Source organism: Acanthaster planci, linkage group LG01 (genome assembly GCF_054643075.1).
Source record: "Acanthaster planci isolate LZ-2023a linkage group LG01, COTS_SCS, whole genome shotgun sequence".
Taxonomy (NCBI): domain Eukaryota; kingdom Metazoa; phylum Echinodermata; class Asteroidea; order Valvatida; family Acanthasteridae; genus Acanthaster; species Acanthaster planci.
The window spans coordinates 8,542,222-8,566,922 of NC_141777.1; the positions used below are offsets into that span (position 1 = coordinate 8,542,222).

Consider the following 24,701-nt stretch of genomic DNA (forward strand, 5'->3'; position numbering starts at 1 on the left):
TTGTAAAGGAAATTTGAACGGTCTTGATTACAAAAAAGGCGGGTCCGTGCTCATATATGACTTTTTAAGAGAAAACTTAATTTCTTTGCAGTGGAGGCGTCAGGATTCTGACGTGAGGGTTGAATTAATCATCAAGCAAAGTTCATCTTAGTTCCCCAAAATCAAGTTCTAATTCATGTTTGTTCAAAAAAAATTCGATATCAAGGTCCGCAAAATGGCAAACTTCAGTGGGTCAAGTGATGGCGCTGTTTCAACACTCCGTAAAAAACTCGAAGTGGCCAACTAGTCTAGTCGTCGCCTCCCCTTGTCCGTGATCCACAACACGTACTTGATAAAGGGGGAACCAGGCTAATAAACTTTTTGTTGATAATAAAATTTGATGAATGAGTGGTCGTGAGTCACGATGTTTCTGGCTTTTTGTTATGACACGGATGGATGGGATGTGACTTATTTTATTCAGTGTTATGGTTAGCATCTGGGCGGACTGGTCATCACCGCTTCTGCACGAAAGTGTGCAATGCCTTGTTTTAATTCTGAAGCAATGCCGCGGCAATCAAAGTGTGATGGGCTTGGTTTTATGTCATGCACAGAATGATGTCGATCTCATCTCGTCCGGAATTGAACGTTGACGTTGAACTTGCATTGTTGTTAGAATTGTGACGAGAAAACACCCAGTTGGCAGTTGTACCGTAAGTCCATTGATAAAAACCCGAGGCGTACATGTATTTGTTGTGTGAAAGGATGTGATGTTTAGGGTTGGTTGTAACTGTGCACACAGTGTATTGGAAACTCCAGATTAGGCCTCCAGCAGTTTCCTGATCGCAATCGGCGTGCAAAGAAAAAAATTGGAAATATTTGTCAGTCGCATTTTGGGAGGCCCGAGGAGGTCTGCTTTTTAAGGCAGACCTGCCTGTATATTTTTAAAACTAGTAGTGGAAAAAATGTTGCATCCTGACTCCACTTCAGCAGTTGTGTACAAAGCCTATAGGGAGTGAAGAGAATTATCTAACTGTCTAAGTCATGTAAGTATTTCCCTACAACATCGGTAAATGTTTCTCAGTCCAGAATTTGTGTCTTTCCAGCATTTCCATAATGACTGACTTTTATTTAGAAGATATATGATGAGAAAAGTGGAGTCAGGATGCAACATTTTAGTAGTGACTGATGCATCACACTGACAGGCATAGGCTTAATGAAGGTTGTATTATGCAATTGCCATCAGGCTTTTGGGATACCACTTACCAGTCGGCAGTGCACTGGATTCTCTGTGTTTTGCAACAGAAAATTATGTTCACTCATCTTTGTAGGTCCCACAAGTTATGGTGAAGGTTTTGTAGTCTACATGGGAAATGTTTAAAAAGGGATTAAACCTATTAATAATACTAATATTAAGCCTGTGCTCGGGGATCTTCCTTTGGTGAGTTTTTTTTCTGAAAACTACAGGTACATGTACACGTCTGCCTACTTTATTATTGTTTTTTCTTTGGGTAGTGTCTGGCCTGGATAGAACAGATACCCTAGTCTCCAGATAGAAAGTGAAACCTACTCTTCAAAGTGCAGACAGAACTCATCCAAAACAAAGTCGGTCCAATTGTACTCACTCTTTTTTCTTTGATATGCTCACTTGGCAAAGATGAGGCCCAAATACATGTCAATAGCAAAGTTTGAGTTCTCTGTCCAGCTTTGAAATATCTCCTTTATCTTCTTTTTAAGAGTGGACCCAAGTGAATTTCATTTGAGCATCTTGAAACATGGATCAGTTGTAAGTCTGGTGGCATGGCTGTTGAGAGTATGTATACAGATTGAGATTGGGGACCAGACTTTTGACAAGATTGTGTCAGTGCCAAGTGATGGATTATGTCACACACCGTTCTGCTTGTCTTTTCTTTCACTGCCTTTTTTTTAATTTCAAGATCTTAATTTTATACAACTGCTGGTACCAAACTTTCTAACCAGGGCTTCTTTGTCCCTAACACTCAAAATAAAGTGTTGGTGTGTGGGTTTTAGGGCGGGGAATCATATTTGCCATCCCCCCAGTCTTCAAAGGGATGTACTCGTGCCAATTATCATTGTGCATTATAATTTTCTCATTCAGACGTGATTCCTCCTCACAAAATTCATTGATACGTCGTCATGGCAACTAGCATCAGCAACGGGGGAACAACCCACGACATCCTCAGCCACCTAACAGACATCGACGTGACGAAGAACACAAAGGGCGCAAAGGATGAAGCCAAGGAGGAGGGGGCGGAGGAAGAGGAGGCCGAGGGGGTGGACTGGAAGGAACGATACATACTGCTAGAGGAACAGTTGGATAAATTCCGCCTGCAGGCCACCAAGATCCGCGCTGTGCTGGGTGAAAGGGTGAGTTTTTATTAGCTGTATTGTAGCCTCCTGCAGCCAATTATGCAAAACCTTACACAATGGCGCAGCTCCACTCATGCCACATGCTATTACATACACTGTAAGTTGTGCAACAAATTCTGACACATTGAATGAATGTTTCGCTCTGCGAACAAAATCAGAAATGGATGGTTTTACTAACTAATGATTTTCGTTGTAAAAGCTTTTTTGTTGCTCAACTTACATTGTAAAGGCTTATTGTTCAGGGAAAGAAGTGCTTGTGTTTTTTGGGTGTTGTGAAATGCTTGTTGCATGTAGGTTATGACAGAACTTAAACATTTATTGCCTGGTTCAGATGAGCAAAGAATGAAGGAAAACTTCAAAATGACAGTCACAGCTGATTCAAGAGATGCTCCTAGATGACAGAGGGATTGAATACAGTAGCTGTTCTCATCACTGATAATCAAAAACGTTGCACAGCGATACAATTTTTCCATGAAATTGCCTGCAAAAGCATTCCACTGTGACGTGGGCCACAGATCTGCAGCACAATGCTTGTGCATGGTGCCAAGTTGTGCCAGATCTTACGAATTTGGCTGTCTGATGTCATTTCAAGGGACTGCTTGATATAAAGTATCTGAACTTAGCATAGCAGCTTGTTTTTGCTAAGTAAAAGTCAAATGGGAACCAGTGAAAATTGCATTGAAGTCACTCATATGTTTGACAGTTCAGCTAGTAATCAAATACTTGCTTGGCAAAAGCTGTTCTGCATGCTTTAAGTTCAGTAATTGCTCCAACAAGCTGGCCAGTGATGGTGTATTGCACAACCTTCATCCTTAAAGACCCTTTTTAAATGTGTTGGTTATTGTATAAATATCAAAGTTCACTTGCAAACCACTCACCATAAAATAGACTTTTCTGTGTTGGAATTCACCGACACACTACTACAGTATGCTACCATCCATGTTGCGATGGATAACGAAAATACATGTAGTTAATCCATTCGACCGGTGACCTTTAAAATTAATGGTGTGCAGGAAATAATCAACATCCCTTCGTGCACGTAATTGGCAGATTTATTAAGCATGCAAGTTTGATCATTTGTTTTTGATCAGCCCTATTGTCCTTGACTTTTTTTAAAGGGTTTTGAGGATCACATAGACTAGGGAGGTAGAGAGTTTTAAAGTTTGCTTATTACATGAAAATGTTTCTCAGGTTGGCATACTTTGTACAGGTGTCTACTTGTGCACAAAGTGGTTTTGTTTGGGGGGGAGGCTGTCACAGTACATTTGACAATACCAGTAGTTGATGTTGTCTTTAACCTCTCCAGTCAAAGTACGGTCCACACTCGTTTTAAGCCCTGGTATCTCAAAATTAGTTTACATGAAGATCTACGTACATGTATGTACAACACATTCTTTTGTGAAACATACATGTAGCAATACCTGTATGCAGCTACGTACCGGTACAAAGTATGTGATGGTACATGTACATACATGAATGTGTATACTAGTTCATGTACATGTACATGTATCTTGCTTACCTTAAAGAGAAGATGTTTTGGGTGCCTTATATACATGTACAAGCACCTTTCAAGAACATCATTTGTGGTGCGTTTTGTAATTTCCTTTCCGTCACCAAGCTATACCTGTGTTTGATCAACACACTTTAGAGTAAGTTTCAATTCTTCTGTTAGTGTCAGAGTAAATGAAATCTACACGTACGTTTGTTGACTCTCAATGCCCTCAACAATTGAGGATTTTTGATGTTCTGAACCTGCGCACAACATGTGCCTGGCTTTTATATCTTTGACTGGTAGACTTGTTTGCTAGGGATCAGCTTGTCCTTATTGAATTTGAACATTTGGCATCAGTGTCTACTACATGCACCGGTAGATGTTGGAGTAACCGTTTTTCTAACGGGGCAAATGGAAAATTAATGAATTAATGGAAAAAAATTATACGGTACACATGTGCACTAGACAAGAGAAAGCAGCACATTTTCTGAAAAAGGAAGGAGATTGTGTTCTTGTTTGAGATAATAAATGAAACAAAAAATGATGTCCAAATCTGTTCTCATTCAGATGTCTCACAGCCTTAACATATAAATTATTATACATGCATATTGTGCGTGTACCTGTGAGTGCATTCGTGTGTTGTTGATGACCAAACCTAAACATCCTTCAAGGATTCCTTATGAGAATTAAAGGTGAAGTCCATCATTTGTTATTCGTGCATCATGTTCTTTGAGGCGACAAAGCACTCAAAATGTAAAGAAGGGTACACCTGTATCTAACGACTAACCTGATAAAGAGTTAGGCCAGCTAATGCATGTACATGTATATTGAATATTTAACTGGCCAGTATTGTGGAATGCGGAGTTCAACTTCAAATTCACTGATTCATGTTTTCAATTGTACAGTGTCCTCAACATAATCTCATCTAGCCAACTGTAGTTACGCAATGTCGTGTATCTGACAAATTACATGTATAACTGCATGTGCAATTGTGCCTCATGTCAACACTTGTGCACGCTGCCTGAAATGAAAATAAACTGTTAATGGCAATATTTTTAAAAATGTGTCCTTGGACGCATAGTTAAACAAAGCCTTCTTTCAGCGTTTTTTTTTTCTTCGAAAGGACAGCTTGCCAGAAAGAATAATTTCACAGAGTCTAGCTTCATAGCGACATGTACAGTATCTTTAACCCTAACACTCCTCAATCCTTCACCTGTTGGAGGACTGAGGAGTGTTAGGGTTAGTTTCGTCAGTTTCTTTTCTGATAGTTGCAAATGATGGAGTGCACCTTTAAAGGGAGGAAGCAATACAGCCACGAAATTACGATGTAAGCCTCGGTCAAACCTGTGAGGACCTCCTATCTATGTTCCACCTTACCTTAGATGCTGCCCTCCACAAGAGTCGTGGTGATGTGCTGGCAACAAATTTGTAACTGTCCAGTCTTGGAGACCAAAATAAAGCCGCCTGGTGCCCCTCCTTGCTGAGATATTATTAGTCAGATTTGCTTGTAGGAAATCCAGGGAAATGTCAAGAAATCGCAGGAAATAGTGAGATCAACCGGGCAGCCAGTATCACGGAGTAAAATGTGGAGTTGTGTGCGCAACACTTTTCATGATGCGTCAGCTGTCACCCATGCAGTTGTTGACATGTGTTATGAACAATGCAATTGGTTTTGACTTATCTGGAGGCATCCTGTTACTGAGTTACCACTGTTCACATTTGTGACCAGCTCCTCAAAAATGGGTATTATAGGATATTTTTTTTTCAAAATGAGTTACATGTACATATTTGAATTGATTACACTATAAGCTTTAATTCGGTGTAGGTTTGAACCCTGTGGCATTTTGTAATCTGGAGATACATGTACAATGTACCGGTCTATTCATTTTTGGCTAATCATACCAGCATCATACACATTAACAGAAATACTGCCAGAGATAAAGCCCTTTAAACACAGGAAGTGGAAAAAGAAATCAGCCAAGAAGGAAGTCTCTTAAAACCCATTGCAACAGTTAGGTTTCTTGTATGAATTGTGAAAGTATTTATCTAATAGAAGCCAAGAAACCAAGAAGTAAAAAATCACCCTGTCCACATGAAAAAGCCCTTAGCGTGAAATAACACAGCATCCTAATTAATGCTCTTTTTTGCAGAGCGGATCACATTTGTTACGTGATCTGCGAAAACCCATCACATGGTGAGCTTTGTCATGTGGGTCCATATGGTTTAAACTTCAAATTTATGGACACGCTCTTGTTTTCAGATTATGCTTCTAGGTTGTCTACAACATAAATCTAGGTTGTCTAGAATCACACTTAAATAGACTTGAAAACAGGACAGTGTCCAGATGATGCATTTGAAGTTGATATGCACCCAAGTAGCAGAGCTCATCATGCAAAGGGTTCATGCTGATCACATCACTTGTTAACACATGCTTTCTTACACTTGACATGCTCATGCATTTCAGCAACTTTTAAACATCTTCTGGAAGCATTTCAGTGTTGGCACATGTTCATGTACATATGTGCACACAGAACTTATTTTGTGGGGACCGAAAATGTTGTAGGGAGTTTAGAGATGTCCCCTTAACTCAGTCCTAATTTGCCCAACAAAAGAAAGTGTCCCCGTGGCGAAGGACTGTCCACCCCTACTTGGTACAGGGTTGTGGGAACAATGCTCAACTATGTTATGGGACCAAGAACATTATGGGGACAAGTTTACATGTACATGTATGTCTCTGTAAAACAGTTCCTAACAAAAGAAATGGTTTGTGTCTGTGTGTACATGTGATCCTGGTCATATAGTTTCATAAATTTTAAAAGCAATACATGTATTGCCAAGCTTCGTGCATTTTAAGTTTGCTGAAGGTTATTGGATTTTTGAAATAAACTTTTTTGCGCTCAGTGTATCTAGGTACATGTATGAGTCTCCTCGTGCATGTGTACATGTGGAGTTGAATCAGGGATTGCAAAATGAACAACACATATCATGGCGAATGTTTTAACCGCAGAGCAAGGAAACAGTGGGAGATTTTAGACTGCGAGGGTTGAGCGTCTCCTACACCGTGGCACAATCTCCTACAATGGCGAAGACGACTCCGACTCGGAGAGAGCTTTCATGTTTCACTATGCATTATTCAGTAAGAATAGAATATATTCTTTGCATAGGATCTTGGTGTGTGAGAGATGTACTTGCTACCGCTACGTACGCTCAGTGCACTTCACTTTTTTGTTGTACGTTTTACATACATCTGGAAGTAATATGAAGTGTGTACCTAGGTTAACTGTACTGTACAGGGACCCAGAGTGCATTGCACATTTACATGTGTACATGTACATAGTGTTTCATGTGTTATGACAAATTGTAAAACCCACAGGATTTGATCTGTAAAGTCAGAATGATTTTTGCACTCTCACTGGACGTTGTTATATTCACATTGATACAGTGCACACGTGCTCGTTTCTCCCCCCCCCCTTTCTTCTTGAAAGAACAGGAAGCATTTGTTTTCTAATTTGGGAACCCCGAGGCCGGCTCGAGGGGCAATCTCTGAGAAGACCGCAGCTAAATTTACGTCAGAATGCCTCCATTAATTTGACCAAGAGCGCCGTGAACTTGAGACCAAGGCACAGCCGGTCAGCGTTAATTAAGCTTGGCCGGTGTGAGCTTCCTAACATGCACAAAACTTCATCACATAAATCCTCATGGCAGGTTTGCTTGCATTGCGCATCATATCAGGAAGTGGGAAATTTACAGTACCAATGGGCTAGGGTTAGCCTGTCATCAAACTAGCCGTGTGCTGCTCGGAGAACTTGTTGGTTCAGAAACTTCAGTGTACAGCTACATGTAGTGCACATTTAGCGTGCCTGCGTGCACATTTGAATTTGTTGTAATGGATACATTAATTTGTTGTAATGGATACATGTATATGCTCTGTGCATGAAGAAGTTAAACATATGTTTAAACATATAGTTTAATATATGTTTAACTTCGGCAAATTTGCAAAATTTGCTGTATACCCCGGCATGTTTTGTTTTGTTTTGTTGTGGGGACTGTGGGTACAACCGGCACACACTTGTTGAACAATACCCGTAAGTACTTATTATTAGGATAGATTTTCATTGCCACGATTCGTCTGCAAATTTCTGACAAAAGAAATGGTTTCCTCAGTGCAGGGGGCTGGCCTGGACACTGTTCCAATACATGTCTGTAATGTGCATCGACACGTGTGCTTTCATGTAAGCTGCAATGATACGTTTGTGATTCAAAGATTCATTACTCATTTGTCGACCGTAAATATGTGGATGATGCATTCTCTCAGGAATTTTCTGATTGAAAACTACATGTCTTGGTCACTTTGTAGTCCGTAATTGTTCATGTGCACTGGCCCTGTGCAAGCGTGAACCACGGCAAATGTTTTTCACATACTTCCATGCAAGGGACTTCTGGTGCCACCTCTGCACGTCCACAGTGCCAGCCATGGGGGCGGGCTCAAGGAAAAGGGAAAAAAGGAAAGAATTTAGGAAAATGGAAAGAAACAAAAAAAAAAAAAGAGGAAAAGGGAATAAAAATCACCAACTTGGTTGCAAATGCCTCAGTCTTGACCCCCGTCCACTGTTGACAGTTGTTCAGTTTGATCCTAATGAATGCTTTCCTTCCCCTCTCCCAACCCCCCCCACCCCTTTCCTGGAAAAAAGCTTGGTGATGCTCACAGTTCAAGCTACATTGATTTATATGAAGCAAGATGTGAGATGGAGAGAACCCCCCCTTTGTGTTGTTTTTTTTTCCATTGGAATCTCAGGAATTCTTTTAAGACGGGGGTGTGTGTTTGGTAGCAATAGTCTAGAGTGTGTATGGGGGTTGGACATGTAGGGGTACCCTTCTCAGACCCATTTGTCTCATTTCTTGCTGGATGTAATTGATTTTAGGAAGTCTTAATGGCATCAGTGTGATCCCAGTACACATACATGTATGCTTACACAACACAATAAAATCAAATGAAACCACAAGAAGACATATACAGTCCATTAATTCAAGCCCCATTGAAAACAGTATAAAATCAGCACCGTTCAGGGCCCAATAGCATGCACGCCAACATCCCTGAGATTTCTGAAACAAATAAAATTCTTGTCTGGTCACTTATCTTTCAATTTCTTTTCAATTTTTTGTGGGTTAACCAATTACATTTTTAACTATTCCCACAAAACAAAATCACCCCCCCAAAAAGTGATTTTTCCGAAGTCTGATTGCAGCCATTTTTCAAGTGGCAACCCTCAACTTTCTCGGGCACTTAGGACCATTTTTCAACCGTAGTTTTTAGCTTTTCTGCCCTCATATGAAAGCTCAAAGACCCAGGGAGTTGATCCTGGCAACGATTTACACAATCTCACCATTTTGAGGGTCAAACAATCTCCTTTTTCAAAAGATACTGTGGGGGCACTTTTAATGCTAATGAGCCGGCCAGAGATTCTCACTTGAATTAGTGTTCTGCACCCTGATGAGAATTAGGGAGTGTGAAGATTGCAGAAGTTGTTAACAGAACTACCGACAGGTTGGCAGCTTGTAGGACCATCCACTGAATCTATAGGAATGCATTATACATACGTGTGTACATTGTGTGCACCATCTCTGCAAGCATTTGTGAAGTGTGGTATGCAAGAAACCTTTTACATTATTCCAATCCTTAATACTCCTGTCCGCAACAGGTGAAGAAAGTTGGACCCTACTCACATGGTACATGTACATACATGTATAATAAATGAACCCAGGGGCATTTGCTTGTCAGTGTGGATTGGCCTGTGTCAGCGTGTATCCATGCACCTGTCAACTGTCAACACCCAAAGCATCAGCCCTCAGAGTTTAAATGCACTGTTGACATCATGGAGTGTCATTTAACAAAATAAAAGTGATTCTGCTGCTTAATTATTTTTTTAAGTGACATCTGTAACAAGTACATGTACTTCCCGTTACTTGTAACATACATATGGGGTACATGCACATGCACATGTAATATGTATGTATCTGTTAAGACACATAAATTTGTGCACATGTTTCTGTACACTGTAGGAGCCAATGGCACACTTCACTTTATCATATATTACTGGCAATGGCTTTCTTGGTTGGATCAAACAACATCACAGTATGTGACAGTCTGTGCGCACACCCCAAGTTACAATCCAAAGTGCACTTGACAAGCAATTAAGAAACAGGCCAAAGTGGGTGTCTCATCGGTCCCTGTGACATGCATGAAAAATCTGCATTTTAGTCGAGTCAGGGCACCTGACCAAACCAAAACAGCTGCATGCAACAGGTGTTAAAACAAAAATCCCCTCCAATCATGGAGGAATTCAATCAAAAGATTTGGTGGCCAATAAAACCCAAGACAAACAATAAAAGCCCTGCACTTCAACTTTCTGGTTCTGGAGTATAACATCCCAGGTGTTGACTGTTGAGTTACGACAGGAAGTCAGTCATTAACTCAACTTTGAAAGGGCGGAAAAGTGGATTTGTGTATGGGTGTGTGACCAACATGACCAATGACCTATTTTCCTCCGAAGAGTGTAGTTGTGAATTCTGTATGTAAAAAATTGAAAATGCAGCATGAGGGACATTCCAGTTCAGGTAATTCACAATAGCACATCACCAAGAGTTTGCAACCCGTTGGGCAATCATAAGGCGCACAATTTGTCAACCCTTTCCAAATGTGCATTGGGTCGATAAATTTCGCGCATTGTGATTGGCCAACGCATTGCAAACTCCTGGTGGCGCACTATAGTGAGTCGCCCGTATTGTACTCAACATGCGGAAGTTGCCTCAGTTTCGTTTCTTCCTCACAGAGGTATCTGAAGATTGTTAAGTGTCTCTAGTGGTTTGAAGCAGTGGATAGACAAGTTTTTTGTTTGGATTGATGTTTGTACAGATGGAGGATTTGGAAGAGAAGGTCAAGGAATCCAACACAAGAGCAGAGATGGCCGAAAAGGAGGTACGTAATGTACATATATTAACCTTAACCCCCTAGGGTGTATGCAAAATCATACTGAAATCGGAAGATTTGGGACTGTTTTAAACAGACATCTACCAACCTGACATACACGTACGGTACGTGTATCGGTACCTACATGTAGTATGGACCCATGAACAAAACAGGTCCACGTAATGCGGATTGTGTGGACTACATGATGTAAGCCAGGTTCTGGGTAAGGGATATCCGTAGCAAAAAGGAAGAAAAACAGTCAAGGAAACAGTCAACAACATTCTGCCATCAGAAAAAGTTACTGGCGGCCGTTTTCGATCAAAAGAAACTTCCTCTTTTTGGAAAAAGCCAGAGGATCCACTGATACATTCTGTCTTGACCTACATACATGTACATGCGTAGATTCAAGAACTGGGCGGTTTCAAAACCCTGTGGGGTGGTGTACCAAGCAGCACTCACTTTGGCTCATTTAGCATCAAGAGATCTGAAACCATCTTTGATGTTGTCTCAACCTTGACAGTGCACTTGATTTTAGCCCAGAGGAGATCAGGGGTCTGACTGCAGTGGAGCTTAAGTTGAAGGTTAGGTCGTCCTTTGAGCAGATGTCCAGAACAGCCGGGGGACTAGACTGTACAAATTACAGGTCCACATGTGACACTGGTACACAGTACAGTACTGTACTCATGCATGTACATGTATGCTTTGCAAAATATATGCTGTCATCAGTGCTGACAAGGTGTGTGGGTGGAATAACAAATTTGATTGTCACCAGAGTGCACTTCATCTGTTAAGGACACATACACGTACCCCGATACGTGTTTTGTGTGCATGCCCACAGCGTGGATGGTAGAGGTACGGGTGCATGTGTGCTTGATGAATAAAAACATATGTACGGTACTTCACATAATTTGTAATGTACATGCATGTACACTTATAGTGTATAAACTCCAAAAATTGGTTGCACCCTTCAGGCTGATGATGAAATTCAGAGGTACAGTACATGTACAAGTGTACCATATGTGTAACCAATTTTTTTTTGGGGGGGGGTCTTGGGAAAGATACTGAGAGGAAGGAAAATCTTGTTTGCCTCCGTCTTAAAGCATGTAAAAATCCCAAGATGTAGCCCCATCCTCTGAAAGGCCATAAAACGTTGCATGAAACAATTTCCAAGTTTTTTGGCCCCTCCCCCACAAAAAAGCAGGTTTGTCCCCCCTCCCCCGGAAATTTGGTTTTGGATCCGCCCTTGGGTGTAACAGTTCTGCACCCCTTTGCATCTGCTTCATTTGAAGTTTCTGCAGGTTCTTATGTTCTTACAATGTATTTCATACTTGTATCATTTTTGTTCATGTTTTTAAAAATGTCTTTTAGGACAGTGTGATACATGTATCGTAAATATACACCAGAGTTAGTTACATGTCTGATTTGCTTAATGAGGTGTCTAGTCATGCCTCCATTTTTGTATTTTTGTGTCGGAGTTTTTTTCCCCAAAGGTTTACAGTTTGTGAAACTGAAACTGATGCAGAGTTTTCGTTTTACTCCATTACCACATATTTGTACCCACCACACACAGCCTGTGTTTGTTTGACACTTTCTATTGCTGTTTTATGCAATCTGTATGGACTTGTTGGCTCAGGTCTAGTAGCCGTAATGCAGTACCAATTGTCCATCCAGAATGTGTGATTCTTTTTGTATTGAGGAAAACCTCCATACCGGTATGTTGAATACGAATTTGCAAAGGTCTACACTTGGTTTCTCTATCCCTGTTGTAGCGTTATTCTTCAGAACAGCTTTCCATTAGAATTGCATGCCAGCTGTACATGTACAATAACCTCCTGGCTGTTTCTTCCTTTGCAATAATTGAATCAATCACTACACTTGTTCAAGAAAGGTCCGGGCAGCCAGCCATTTGCATAATTCAGTATGCGCGAACAGAGAAGAGAAGTAGGATGTATGCACATGTGTGCGGGGCCCAGATAACCAATTAAATATGAATTGTGCCTGGGGCCATGTTCCTCTCTTCTTGTCTCCATCGTATCAAAAAAAAAAAGAAATAAAAACAAGTTTGGAGGATGGATACCGGTGAAAGGCATGTAAGATTGGGATCAGGAAAGGTCAGTCAGCCCAGGGGTTAGCAGTTTCCCAGTTTCAATATTGGCGATGACGGTTGTGTGGTTATTGTCATTGCTGTTGAGTCTTTGTTAGGTTAAAGTCATGCGGAGCCCTGTGATGGCATAATGCCAACTAGCGATGAGAACTTCAACAGCAGTTTAAAAGTTTTTTTTCTACAGGAAATGTGGGTGTACCGCGTATACAACAAATGTAATTCTCCACATACAAAGCATCTGTTGAGGTGACTATATGAAAAAAAACCCAACTCCCACTGAAAAAAAATTACTTCAGGAAAACAAAATACTACCATCTCTGCCACTTGCTATCCTCAAAAGTAATATTTGCAATTTGAATCAACTTCATCATTGTTGCCAAGTTTTTGATATACTGTTTTGTAATTCAGTGCTTGTCCTGACTCATTTTGTTCCTCTGGATAGGCAACTGTCGAGTGACAGAACACATTCACGTCTTTGTTTCTTCCTCTGCAAGTTGTGCCTGCAACTTGTCGTTGTCATGTCATGTTTTACCCACGTTAATCTCTCTCCCATGGAGAGAGTATCATTTCCCCCGAGATTAGTTTGACCAAAAGATGTACATGTAGTCTACACACTTTTGTGTTTACAGAGCACACATGATATTAATTAGCAAACAGTGCATCAAATCTGACAGATGAAACTTTCTGTCATTTGCTTGGATCCTGATGTTTCGGTACGTGTCCGTACAGTGTAACTTTGTTTCATTCAACAGATGTTTATTTGGTATCTGTAGCAGCCAGTGTTTCCTCCTGCCTATTCAAGTGTGAGGCGGCCCACTTCACTGATTTTAGTGACCACCTCAGGCTTTTCTGTTGAATTTTACCACCTCACACTTAACCACTTCCTGCTGGGGTTTCCGGATCCGGACACGTATGCTTTATATGCGTGGCCGGGGTCTCTAAACTCGGACAAAGGGAACAGGGCCTCGTAACAAAATACCATACTCGGAACAAAAGACCAGGCTGCTGGGCATTACCAACATTTTTTCACTCTCAAAAATGGAGATAATCCAGCCTTGTTTTGAAACAGTATACCACGGTTTGGGGCATTTACCACCGGGGACAAAAGCGCTCCACCATCACAATGATGAGCCACACAGCACCGCTATATGCTAATCTGGCCCCTATTGAAAAGAGGTCAGCAGTGCACTGAGCCTGGCTTGTGAACAAAAGACAGTTATATAACACTGCACAATCTGGGCTCTTTTTACAAGGCTGAGGGCCTGGCTGAAATACTCAGGCGTCAATAGATTTTGTCTGTCAGGCTAAAGTGGACACCAGACAGTCATTCACGTGTTTGTAAGTGTACAGTAAATGAAGATACGAATTTTTAAAGAATTTTGAAAACGGAAAAAAAATGATAATTATCCCGGACCAGCATCATCAACATTGCTGCCCCCCACAGGAAGTGGTTGAAATAGGCAAAGATGGGAATAAAGCTAAATAACTTAGATAGTTTGAAATAAATCAGTTTTAAATCATTCAGAATGATAAGGAAGGGCACACAATACAAGATTGATTTATTTTAGAGGAGAAAGTTGGAGTAAATGTCCTATTGGACTACATATATAGAATTTATTTTAGGCTTTTTTGAAAACGCTTCTGTTTCAGGCACTAGAATTTTGGCCAAATTTGTTGGACCACTTCATGTACCCCAAGGGAAATCCCTGGAAGGGGCGCATGATTTACTGTCATTCTTAACATTGGTTCATGCTTCTTGGAGATGTGAAACTTCTCAAGCGCTGTTGACTTACATGTAATTCTTGCACATGATGTAGTCTTAAATATTTAAAATAATTTTCAAATTCAAATATAAGGGCAAGACTAAGAAGGCTACTTTGTACATTTGAAGCAAAAAATCCAAGAATGAAATCCAAGTTGTTAGTAGTGAGAGGCTGGTACATTGTAGTGGTAACACTGTACTGGTATCCGGCCATTCACAAAACATCCTGCCGTTCATGGATACATGTGCCAACTTGTGTGTAATGTAAATATGAACCAGTCACTGTGGCAATGTGCCCTGGACTGAGTGACATAACAGGTACATGTTGTACGAAGGCAGATTTTTTTTATTTTTTTTAAATTAGGGATTGATTTGTGAATTTCCCATTGTATATACACCGAACTAAGAAAAAGTAGCTTAAACAAAGAGCCAGTTCCGTTTTTCAACAAAGCAAGGTCATTTGGGAAAAGCACACGTGCAAGTCTCTGTAGGACCAAGCTGATGGGGCAGAAATCGCACTCACGTCCGCATGACATCAGACGTGCTTTGTGTTGGGTATGTACCCTTGAAATAATACATGTAGCTCTTTGAATGGAGATCTGTTCATGTATGACACAAGTACAGTTCATAGCCTACAGGATGATGTACATGTACATGTATACCTTGAATTCATCAGTTCACAGAAGGTTCATTCTCCCTCTCTGCATAAGATATTTATTTACATATTCCCAAGTGTACATGTATATATGTACTGTACATGCACCGTAGCTGTTTTAGCCTGTTTGTGCTGTGCACCTGGGAATAAAGTGCATGGGTGTGGGGAGGCTGCGAGATGAGTCTCCATTTCTTTAGAGTCAAAAACAGGGAGAACAAAGGTACCGTTGTGTACAGCATCCACTGCACTTTGAGCTTGGAAACTGAGAGTGTCTTGCAGACCTTGAACAAGCTTACCAGCTGAACCTTCACAACTCCACATTTTGCACATTTGATGACTTGTGTGCATGGACGAAATGGAGCCATTTGAACTGCAAGGTAAATGAAATGGATCGTAGGCAGAAGCCCGTGTGTTGGCACTCCAAGTTGAACAGGTTGATGTGTAATGCATGTGCCGTAAATGCAGCAGACAGTATCCTGACAGAGGCTTTTTAATCGCAAAATTGATTTCCCTCCTTGTGCTTCAGAACCTTGAAGGTTTAATTTGTGATTCACATTCACTCTAGCACTTTGACATTCACACAGTGTCCTTTTCCACTTGATGCAATGGTCTTTCATGTATACTGCATGCTGCCCCATGGTGTGCTAACTGCTAAATCTTCAGCAACTCTTGAAAAACAATCAAAACACTCTATGCTGGCAAAGAAGGAAAATTTTATCAAAGAGAGCCTGAGAGCCGTTGGAGCCAGAAGGGCCAGAGTTTCACAGGAGGGGCAGGGGGTGAGTTGGCAACTTGTGCTGAAAGTATGGCTAACTTTTGGCACCTTGAGCATCATCGATCCATTCATTACAATCTGGAGATAGGGGTCATATACATGTACATGTACATACATGTTTGGCAATAATTACTTTACTCCTTGGGCTGATTGGCAAGTCTGTGCACCTCCTGCCTGATGTGATCTGTATTGTACTGCATGTTAACTGGTAGTGTTTGGGGGTGCAGACCACTAATTCAAGTGAGAATTTTTGACCAGCTCATTAGCCCCCGCAGTATCTTTTGAAAAAGGAGATTGTTTGGCCCCCAAAATAATGAGATTGTGTAAATCGTCGCCAGGATCAACTCCCTGGGTCTTTGAGCTTTCATATGAGAGCAGAAGGGCTAAAAACTGCGGTTGGAAAATGGTCCTTAAGTGCCCGAGAAAGTGGAGGGTTGCCACTTGAAAAATGGCTGCAATCAGACTTCGGAAAAATCACTTTTTGAGGGGTGATTTTGTTTTGTGGGAATAACTAAAAATGTAATTGGTTAACCCACAAAAAATTGAAAAGAAATTGAAAGATAAGTGACCAGACAAGAACTTCATTTGTGTTTCAGAAATCTCAGGGATGTTGGCGTGCATGCTATTGGGCCCTGAACGGTGCTGATTTTACACTGTTTTCAATGGGGCTTGAATTAGTGGACTGGACCCTATATGTAATACTTTCTTAACAGTGAGTGTCAGTTGAACCCGAGGAATAATCAGTCTTAGGACAGAAAGAAATAAAGGCTCAGACATTAGAGATTTGTGTCTGTGTTCTTGCATTTGTTTCCATATCTCTGCCACTGAAATTTTTCTATAAAGGGACACTGTCTAGAGTTTCTGTAACAGAAGTCCTGCATCTGAGGCCAGTTGCAAGGTACATGTACATGTAGATCAAGCACAGCATTTTCAGCTTAAATACAGAATTACCATCCATTTAGCAGAGACACAAAACAATATTAAACAGTGTGATTGCAAATACTGTTCTTCGTACTTGTAGTACAGGAACTTAAGAAACAGACTTTGCTCTGCAGTCACGCAAAAGTCAAGTGCTGTGCTTGCACAAAGGGTAAGTGAATGTACCCGGTAGAAGCAGTACACAGTACATATTAGCCACAGAAGTTTATTAATTTGTAATTAAAGGTACCTGCTCTGAGTGGAACAACAGAGGGCATGTTTTTTTGGTACTCACTGCACAGGCGTGCCATGAGGTGTGCAAGTATATGCGGGTATGACACGGAGCACACTGAGTACTTGTAACTAATTTGTTCCAGCATGTACATGTATGGTCTCTGCGTACACACAGAACGCGTGCAAAAACCCCGCTTGTCTTTCTTTTGCCGGTTGGGGGGTGCACTTCAGCTCGGGGTAGACTGGCTCCACGTTCAGTGGCCTCAGAAGTGACAATGAGAAAGACTGCTGAATCCATTGTACCAGTGCATTTCAATACATGTATGGAACGCACACACGAAAATCCCATGGGTTAACTGCTCCCGACTCACATGAAATTCAGTAATGCATAAGTGTCACCTGCGTATTCTATGCCTACTGGATCCTTAATGCAGACTAGTGCTCGAATGGAGCATGCTGGCACAGCGGTACGCATTGCTAGTCAGAGGAGATGCCAGTACTGCAGTAGCCTGGCAGTCAAATGCCTGCACTCTTAAGCTTGATGGGTTGTGCATTTTGGCAAGCCATTGAACCCATTGGGTGAAAAAGTGACGCGTGTGTACCACACCACCTGCCCATGGCTCCATGGGTGTTGTGCCTCCCTCACGTAATGGCTTCTCATTTTGGTTGTAGAATTAGTCAATATTTATGAAGGGACAAAAGCAGCCTGTCTTGTTCACACATGGAGTTTGTAATTAGCACTTGTCGGCTTTGCCAAAGCTGTGCCAAAAGGTCACAGCCTTCTCTGATGATGAAAGTGGTACCATACTTGTAGACAGTACTTGTAGGCCGTGACCTCGAGTCATTCATTCACTCATTAGTGGCAAGTACTGGTACTCCCTGCGAGCTGCAGTCACTGTCCCCTCACCTCCACTCTCACATTTGTGCTACATTCAGCTAAGCCTATACCAATTTATGTGTCCATGAATAGTTAATGACCATTCATCATCAGCTTGCCAGGTCTGGACAGCCAGTAAATTCTGAGCCGGGGAAAAGTGACTTGGGGAAAATTATATTTTTGTTATGCTTAAATCATTGATGTGGAAAGATCTATACATGTACAATGTACATCTGTACTTGTATGTTCAGTGTATGTGGTTTTTAAGTATGCTATATGTCAGTTTGTATACGGAAAGGGATTACATCAGTCATGTTTACTACAGTGCTCATGTTTGTTAAATATAATAGAGTAGTGCGCTTTTATATCCTACTTACAAGGCAGTGGTAACACAACTTAAACAGCATTTTGGCTAACCTTTTTAAATGAAAATGCTTAAAAACATCCATGTGACATTTTTGTTGTCCATGTATGCACTTTGTGTTTAGAACACTTTTGTGTATGCATCACACAACTTCTGCATTCTTAAGTAGTCATTCAGCCCCAGAGTTTTAGTGGGATAAGATGCAAATTTGTATTCCTGTTGGACAGTCTGGAGTTGCAGACTGAAAGGAGTCCAAAACCCATCTTGCGATTGCTCGGAAAACCAAGGGATGCCAGCTGTCTTTGTTTGGCCAGGAGCTACTGGTACCTGATCAATATGCATCCCAATAAAGACTCGTGGTCTGCTGTAAAGGCTACAACGGTTTCCTTGGGGAAAGAATATGCCCCATCTTGGCTTCCTGCCAGCCCCCCCCCCCATCCCACCACAATCAGGAGTTGAAGTACATGGGTCAGCATGTGAACAATGAGGCTATGAGCCCTGGCCCGTTGCTTCATTAATTTGATCATGCGCTTCGCCTGTCAGGCTGAGCGTATTGATACTGAGAATTTTGGGCAAATTTTGCGGGGCCTTGACTTCGTTGCGTCGGCGCGACTTATTTACAGTGCGCGCGTACATTCTGTAATTTTTGTCGTGGATTGAATTGTGCCCAGAGTGCATGAAGTAATGTTCAATATGCTTTGTAACAAAAGCCTGACTAGACCTGAAAGGTAAACATACATATTTTGGCATGCATGTGTGGTACAATTGCATAAGTGCACATCCATGTAATGTGTGTACACATTGAATGGAATACTTCATTTGACTTGGTTTTTATCGATCCTCCTTGATGTATTCATCAAAAAAGCAATGAGGTACATGTACGTTACGGCACGTGCAGCTACCGTACAAACAGGGGTTTAAAATTTCACAATTTGCTGTAAATTCCAGTAAGGTGAAGCACAACTCTCATTCAAGCTAACTACCAGTACCATACGTGTACTGTGTGGTATATTGTACATGTACACTGTACATATACATGTCCGTGTACATGGGCTTGCCAAGAACATGCACAGTTCATGGATATTGTGGTGCAGGGTGTCACGAGTGGAGGCAGGGAGGGGGTCTGTGCCTCCTCCCTCTCCCCGCCGGGAAAATTAATCTAAATAATCAAAAATGTAGAGAAAAAAAAAGAAAAACAAAATCGAAAAAGTATAAAGGGGGACGAAAATCCCCCATTTGCTTGAAAATATCCTGAAAGACGCGTAGACCTCCTTCCACTGTTAATGGTAGCTCATTTGCTGCCAATGAGTGCTTTGAGCTCCCTCCCCTGGGAGAAAATTGTGGGGATGCCCGTGTTTAGGCACATCACTGCAATTCACACTTGGTAAAGAACATCATCTTGGCAAGAAATTTTGCTGCAACAGGAAATCTGCAGGGCAATTTACATGTATTTCATAAGCTAGTGAAAGTTCATGTATGATTTTTATTCCTTAATGACTCACTCCATCTTCACATTTACACGTACAAGCTTGAGGAATGCACGTCTGGATTGGATCATTATGCGCACCATGTATGTACCGTATTTTGTCAAAACCCACATCGGTCCATGGTCCCTACAGAATCGAGTCATTGAAACTCTGATGAATATATCAGATGTTCTCCCGTGGGATTATTTGAAAATACAGTACCAGCGATCCATTTTGTAATATACCACACGATTTTTCATACTGTTACCGGTACATGTGAATGTAATCATCTGACTCACACCATTGACAGCATAGTACTGCACATGCGAAATTTGTGCATTTCAAACATATTTTGTTATTAAACTTAAACGGTGTGACAGTGCAGATTTTTCAATATGCCCTGCTTGCAAGTTTGTACATGTATGGTTAGAAGTTCGTGGTAAAAGTCAACCTTCCTGAATTCTGATAACACAAGCCCCATTCTAAGTATACATGCAGCTGTCAGACAGGAAGTGGTGTTCTGTGGCCAGCCCAAACCATCAGAACAGACTTTCAATAATCAGACATTTATTTACACTTTACAGGCCAATGCTGCATTCTAGTCTAATTACGAATACCACATAAACTTCCAAACACCCCTAATCCCTCTCCATGACGGGCCCCTTCTCTTTCATCTCGTGATGACAATCTACATGTAGAAAAGAACAAAGTGTACTTGCCTCTTTGAAAGTACCTGCTAAATACTACACAGGTACACATTCAGTGTATATTACAAGTTACAAATGTAGGTTCATTTACAGGCCCAGTGGCCTGATCTGCTAGACTGAGTACGCAGTATTACACGGTGTGTAAAATGCAACCAGCATTTTCCCTCAAGTGTGTCAACTGTCAAGTGTTGGCCTAGTTGCCTGCAGTGGCGTTGCATATATTGTAACACATCCAATCTTAATACAACCCGAGAACGGACCATGCTGTCTGAATTACATGTATATTGAGTACCCCATGTCTACATGTAAGGGGGAGAGGTGGGAGGACATGGTGTTACTTTTTGAATTTGCAAAAATCTCCACAAAATTGGCACTTGGTAAAAGTTGAACCGTCCCTCCCCCTTTGATCATACAACTGGAAGGGGTCAATGACAGGATGATATTTCAGGAAGAAGGAAGTTGGACCACTCTGACCACTCATGCCCGAGCTGACCACCAGACCATAGGGCTGTGACCACATGGAGATAACCACTTGAATATATTGCACTGCAGATTACATTTGAAGTTAAGCGGCAGGTTAAAGGCACATCTGCATGATTTATAGCGGTGGTAAGGTTAATGCTTCACTGAACAATGCACAGAGGTCTTGACGTAATAGATAAATGCAATACGTGTGAATGAATGCATGTAACCTTAACTTACATGTAGGCTTGTGAATGTAGCCATTGAATATGAAATTAGGAAAATGGAGAACACTTTTGCAAAATCACACATGCAACTGTACCTGATGTACATGTACATGTACCGGTACATGTGTATACATGTAATTACCAGTCCATGTCGATTTGTCTTTCAATTTCTCTTTAAAAACAAAAGGTTCTCTGAAAAAAGAAGAAGTTCACATTCTTTTTATGGAATCTCACGTGTTTTTCATTCCAATAGTTTCCCATATGGTCCTCAAGAATGACTCTTTCTTCTGCTTGTGCTTGATATTGACACTGAGGACAGATTCCTCACTGGGATGTGCTCGTGGTACATGGGGTATGCCATGCGAGTGTAACGATTGGAGGGGCATGAATACGAAAGCAGGTGCGCTCACTGCACTGGCATTTTCAGTGTTTGTGGATGCGTCCATCTTTGCATCGTGACATGCTTCATGTCTTGAATTATACAATTTATGTGCAGGCACGTGCAAATGAATATTTCAGCAGGAGAATAAACTTACCAGGGCAGGCAGGCATTGATCTTTCAGAAGTTTCTAGCACTTCTACATGTACCACAGTGACTGTACTCATGCATGGTCATTGATAGTGATTCATGTATGCAATAACAGAAAATTCCAACGTGCCACCATACTAGATCAATCAGTTTGGGGAGCTGTGACAGATCCAATCCGTCAGATTTACAAGATTTTAGTATCAGTGATCATTTCTCCGTCAGTGTGAGCGTAAATATGCAAATCCCTTGTAATCACAGCTTTATCCTAGAATATTTTCACTTTCCCCCAGAAAGTGTCGGCATTTTGTTTCTTTTGCAGACATTGCACGGATATCAGATGTCCAGCGCGCAGTGTGCATAAGATTAAAAAGCTGCCTAAGTATAGCCTCGGGCGTGTTTGACAGTTACTTTGTTGTAACGGTATCACTTGTCCGATAAGTCACCTGCCAAGAAAGGCCATTGATGGTGCTCCGCGGAGAACGTCACTGATGCGTCTAGGGCAGTGACATAAGAGACGGGAGGATGAGTCATCAAATGACGACAGTGCACAAGCATTCACGGGGAGGGGGGGACAGAGAACAGTATTGCACCCAGCTAAATGATTTTAATAAAGAAAATTAGTGTACCCCAGGCTGATGTGGGGAGTTGCCTTGACTGCAGCATCGTCAGGTACCTAAAGAGTACCAGTATTTATTTACTGAAGGTGACAAATTGATTAACGTGGCGATTCCTGTTTTTTACAAAGCATTGCCAAACAGTGTGGATGGATGAATGCGTTTTCACCCAAGTTTTTCAACCCAACCATCTGATTAGATCGTCTCTGTTTGTGGAGTGGTCTCTCCAAACCATTTGTCATTGTCTGACAAACAATGAACTACATGTATCCACACACCCAACTTGCTGCCTAGCAACCGATCTGGCATTCATCATGTCATCTCTCAAAAGATTCATCAGCCTCTCATTCATCCCACACACGTGGCAACGTACACTGTACAGTAGTTTGTACAGCAAATGTTTCCCACAAATGTGTTTTCTGGGTTTTTTTTTAGAAGAATATTCATTCTTCACACTTACATAAAAAAATGATGTTCTAATGTGTATTGTACATTGTAGTACATGTATTCTTACAAATAGGTCATTAGGGAGACATTTTGTGGTAAATTCTCCGACCTTAGGGAGACATCGGTCATTAGGGAGACCTTAGGGAGACATCGGTCATTAGGGAGACCTTAGGGAGACATCGGTCATTAGGGAGACCTTAGGGAGACATCGGTCATTAGGGAGACCTTAGGGAGACATCGGTCATTAGGGAGACCTTAGGGAGACATCGGTCATTAGGGAGACCTTAGGGAGACATCGGTCATTAGGGAGACCTTAGGGAGACATCGGTCATTAGGGAGACCTTAGGGAGACATCGGTCATTAGGGAGACCTTAGGGAGACATCGGTCATTAGGGAGACCTTAGGGAGACATCGGTCATTAGGGAGACCTTAGGGAGACATCGGTCATTAGGGAGACCTTAGGGAGACATCGGTCATTAGGGAGACATTTTGTGGTAAATTCTCCGACCTTAGGGAGACATCGGTCATTAGGGAGACCTTAGGGAGACATCGGTCATTAGGGAGACCTTAGGGAGACATCGGTCATTAGGGAGACCTTAGGGAGACATCGGTCATTAGGGAGACCTTAGGGAGACATCGGTCATTAGGGAGACCTTAGGGAGACATCGGTCATTAGGGAGACCTTAGGGAGACATCGGTCATTAGGGAGACCTTAGGGAGACATCGGTCATTAGGGAGACCTTAGGGAGACATCGGTCATTAGGGAGACCTTAGGGAGACATCGGTCATTAGGGAGACCTTAGGGAGACATCGGTCATTAGGGAGACATTTTGTGGTAAATTCTCCGACCTTAGGGAGACATCGGTCATTAGGGAGACCTTAGGGAGACATCGGTCATTAGGGAGACCTTAGGGAGACATCGGTCATTAGGGAGACATTTTGTGGTAAATTCTCCGACCTTAGGGAGAGATCGGTCATTAGGGAGACCTTAGGGAGACATCGGTCATTAGGGAGACATTTTGTGGTAAATTCTCCGACCTTAGGGAGACATCGGTCATTAGGGAGACCTTAGGGAGACATCGGTCATTAGGGAGACCTTAGGGAGACATCGGTCATTAGGGAGACCTTAGGGAGACATCGGTCATTAGGGAGACCTTAGGGAGACATCGGTCATTAGGGAGACCTTAGGGAGACATCGGTCATTAGGGAGACCTTAGGGAGACATCGGTCATTAGGGAGACCTTAGGGAGACATCGGTCATTAGGGAGACCTTAGGGAGACATCGGTCATTAGGGAGACCTTAGGGAGACATCGGTCATTAGGGAGACATTTTGTGGTAAATTCTCCGACCTTAGGGAGACATCGGTCATTAGGGAGACCTTAGGGAGACATCGGTCATTAGGGAGACCTTAGGGAGACATCGGTCATTAGGGAGACATTTTGTGGTAAATTCTCCGACCTTAGGGAGACATCGGTCATTAGGGAGACCTTAGGGAGACATCGGTCATTAGGGAGACATTTTGTGGTAAATTCTCCGACCTTAGGGAGACATCGGTCATTAGGGAGACCTTAGGGAGACATCGGTCATTAGGGAGACCTTAGGGAGACATCGGTCATTAGGGAGACCTTAGGGAGACATCGGTCATTAGGGAGACCTTAGGGAGACATCGGTCATTAGGGAGACCTTAGGGGAGACATCGGTCATTAGGGAGACCTTAGGGAGACATCGGTCAT

The 24,701-nt window shown here is 41.9% G+C and overlaps 1 protein-coding gene across 2 annotated transcripts in view; it reads left to right on the top strand.

Annotated features, from left to right (window-relative positions):
• Positions 1-352: 352 nt before the first annotated feature.
• Positions 353-24,701, top strand: part of LOC110979222 (pleckstrin homology domain-containing family H member 1-like) — an 82,516-nt gene continuing 58,167 nt past the window's right edge. For both annotated transcript variants that reach the window (XM_022234819.2, XM_022234820.2), the window contains exons 1-3: positions 353-689; positions 2,096-2,364; positions 10,773-10,835. In XM_022234819.2, the coding sequence (XP_022090511.2) occupies positions 2,134-2,364; positions 10,773-10,835 (294 nt within the window). In that variant the 5' untranslated portion in view covers positions 353-689; positions 2,096-2,133. The remainder of the gene's footprint in view (positions 690-2,095; positions 2,365-10,772; positions 10,836-24,701) is intronic.